The sequence below is a fragment of the Morone saxatilis genome, unplaced genomic scaffold (genome assembly GCF_004916995.1).
Source record: "Morone saxatilis isolate NCDOM2014 unplaced genomic scaffold, NCSU_SB_2.0 Contig14, whole genome shotgun sequence".
NCBI lineage: Eukaryota > Metazoa > Chordata > Actinopteri > Moronidae > Morone > Morone saxatilis.
The window spans coordinates 403,854-406,293 of record NW_023339696.1 but is presented as its reverse complement, the minus strand read 5'-3'; the positions used below and the strand labels follow the sequence as shown (position 1 = coordinate 406,293).

Below are 2,440 nucleotides of genomic sequence, written 5' to 3'. Positions count from 1 at the left end.
AAAAAGAAAAAGAAAAAAGAAAATCTGCAGTGACAAGAAGGTATCCTTGTTTATTATATACGAGATGAAGATATTTATTAAAAACATTTATTAAAGACATTTCAGCCTCCTGAATAGAAAACATCTGAAAAATGCTATCAAATGATGATGCAAATGAGCTAAAGATCTTTTAGGCAGCCTGCAAAAAATAGATCAAAATGGATTGGCAGCTATGACAATTTCTGAGCATGATGTCATGTAAACAAACAAAGCAGCAGGGTCAGATGAGCATGTCCTCAAACTATGTGCTGACCCCCTAGTGCTCTTCCATCATTCCTTTGCCGCAAAAAAGCAAGACCAGCTGGCCAGAATGACTATGATCCAGTGGCAATCACCTCTGTTGTGGATGAAGTGCTTTGAACAGTTGGTCAAGAATTACCTCTGTTCCACACTACCTAGCATACTGGACCCACTAAAATTTGCCTACTGTCCCAACCGATCAATAAAATATGTCATAGCACACCCTATCTCATCAGGACAAGAAATTTATGTGAAATTGCTATTCGTTGTACCCTACAAGCTCATCACAAAGCTCTAGAACCTGTGATTAAACACCTTACTGGGGATCCTTGACGTGACGTCCTGACAGGCAGATCCCAGGTGGGGAAGGTATGCAGACACACCTTCCACCTTCATCCTTAACCCCGGAGCACCACAGGCTACGTTTTGAGCCTGTGGAGCCCCTGATGTCCTCCATGTGCACACATGACTGTATAGCAACTTTCAACTCCCAACACCATCATGAAGTTTTTTGATGATACAGCTGTGGGGCCTGATCATAGTAACAATGAAATGGCCTAACTGAAGGAAGTAGAGGACTTACTCTATTATTACTTTTGTAATAAGGCATTATATGAAGACTCACTTTTCAAGAAGATTGGGAAAGAATGTCTCTAAAAATGTTTCCAAACACATCCTCATTCATGAGGAGTGGCATCTCCACAGTACTAACTTTAGCCATTAGAGGTGCAATATGAATCACATAACTACGTAATACTCCACAGTCTGACAAGCAAGCAGAAAAAATATTTAGATCTGTTTTTTGTGTCACCAGTTTGCTATGATGATGATCTGACAGATGGCCTTTTCCGAACACTGTACCAACTCTGCAGTAACTTTACCCACACCTGCACTGTCTTCATCTCCATAGAGAAAAGGTAAGGAGAAAATGTTTGAATAAAACCCTGCAGTCCGTACATTGTTAAAGCAAGTGCCACATAACTGTCATTCTGACGATGTACATTTTACCAGAGGAGAACTTGAAATTCTATCTACATATCTTTAAGCATAATTTGGGAAGCCATGATTTTGCAGACACATCAGTACTCATGTTCTGTTTGGTAAGTGAATTTTTCCACAACTGCTTGTGGAATAATTTCTTTCAGTTGATGAAATACTTATTGTCATCATACATCAACAGCAAGAATTTTAAATTATATTTCATCTACAGTCTCTGATCAGAGAGAGGAAGTGTGCATTATTTTACGCATAAATGGCACAGCAACTCCATAATGTAAGGGTGTGGTTATACAAGAAAACACGTGGTTCAAATGATGTTTTATCCAATGTAGGAAATGATGTTTTCATCATTTTTCTGTGTGGCCAGACTCGAAGGCAGGATGAAAAGTTGTAGAGCAGAGAATGGAAGCATAACTAGCAGCATAACTAAGGGATGGTTCAGGACTCACCTGATCCAGCCCTAACTATAAGCTTTATCAAAGAGGAACATCTTAAGCCTACTCTTAAATGTGGAGAGGATGTCTGCCTTCCGACCCAAACTAGAAGCTTGTTCTACAGTAAAGGAGGTTGTTAGCTTAAGGTTCTGGCTCCAATCCTACTTTGGAGACTACAGGAACCAGAAGTAACAATGTATTCAGAGAACATAGTGTTCTAGTGGGGTAATAGGGTACTATGAGCTCTTTAAGTTATGATGGTGCCAGACAATGAAGAGCTGTATAGGTGAGGAGGAGGATTTAAAATTGCATTCTGAATTTTAAGAGCAGAGCAGAGAAGCTAATACAGGAGAAATATTAACTATTTTTCCTAGTTTCTGTCAGTACTCATGCTGCAGCAAATTTAGGATCAGTTATAGCATCTAAATGGACTTATTAAGGGCAACCGGATAATTGCAGTATTGCAGGAAATTGCAGTAATCCAGCTGAGAAGTTACAAATGCATGGACACATTTTTCTGCATTTTTTTGCGATTGGATGTGCCTGATTTTTGCATTGTTACATAGGTGAAAAAAGTTTGTTTTATGTGGAATTTAGAAGACATACCCTGATTAAAGATAACTTCAAGAATCCTTATGGTGGTGCTGAAGGCCAGGGTAAGGCAAATGAATGGAGAGATTCTTTATGTTGCCTAAAGGAAGCTTATTAATGGTAAATGGACTGTACTT

At 39.1% G+C, this 2,440-nt stretch overlaps 1 protein-coding gene across 1 annotated transcript in view; it reads left to right on the top strand.

Annotated features, from left to right (window-relative positions):
• mettl22 (methyltransferase like 22) overlaps positions 1–2,440 on the top strand; it is a 15,909-nt gene that overhangs the window by 12,005 nt on the left and 1,464 nt on the right. The window contains exon 3 of the mRNA XM_035654950.1: positions 997–1,196. Coding sequence (XP_035510843.1) covers positions 997–1,196 — 200 coding nt within the window. The remainder of the gene's footprint in view (positions 1–996; positions 1,197–2,440) is intronic.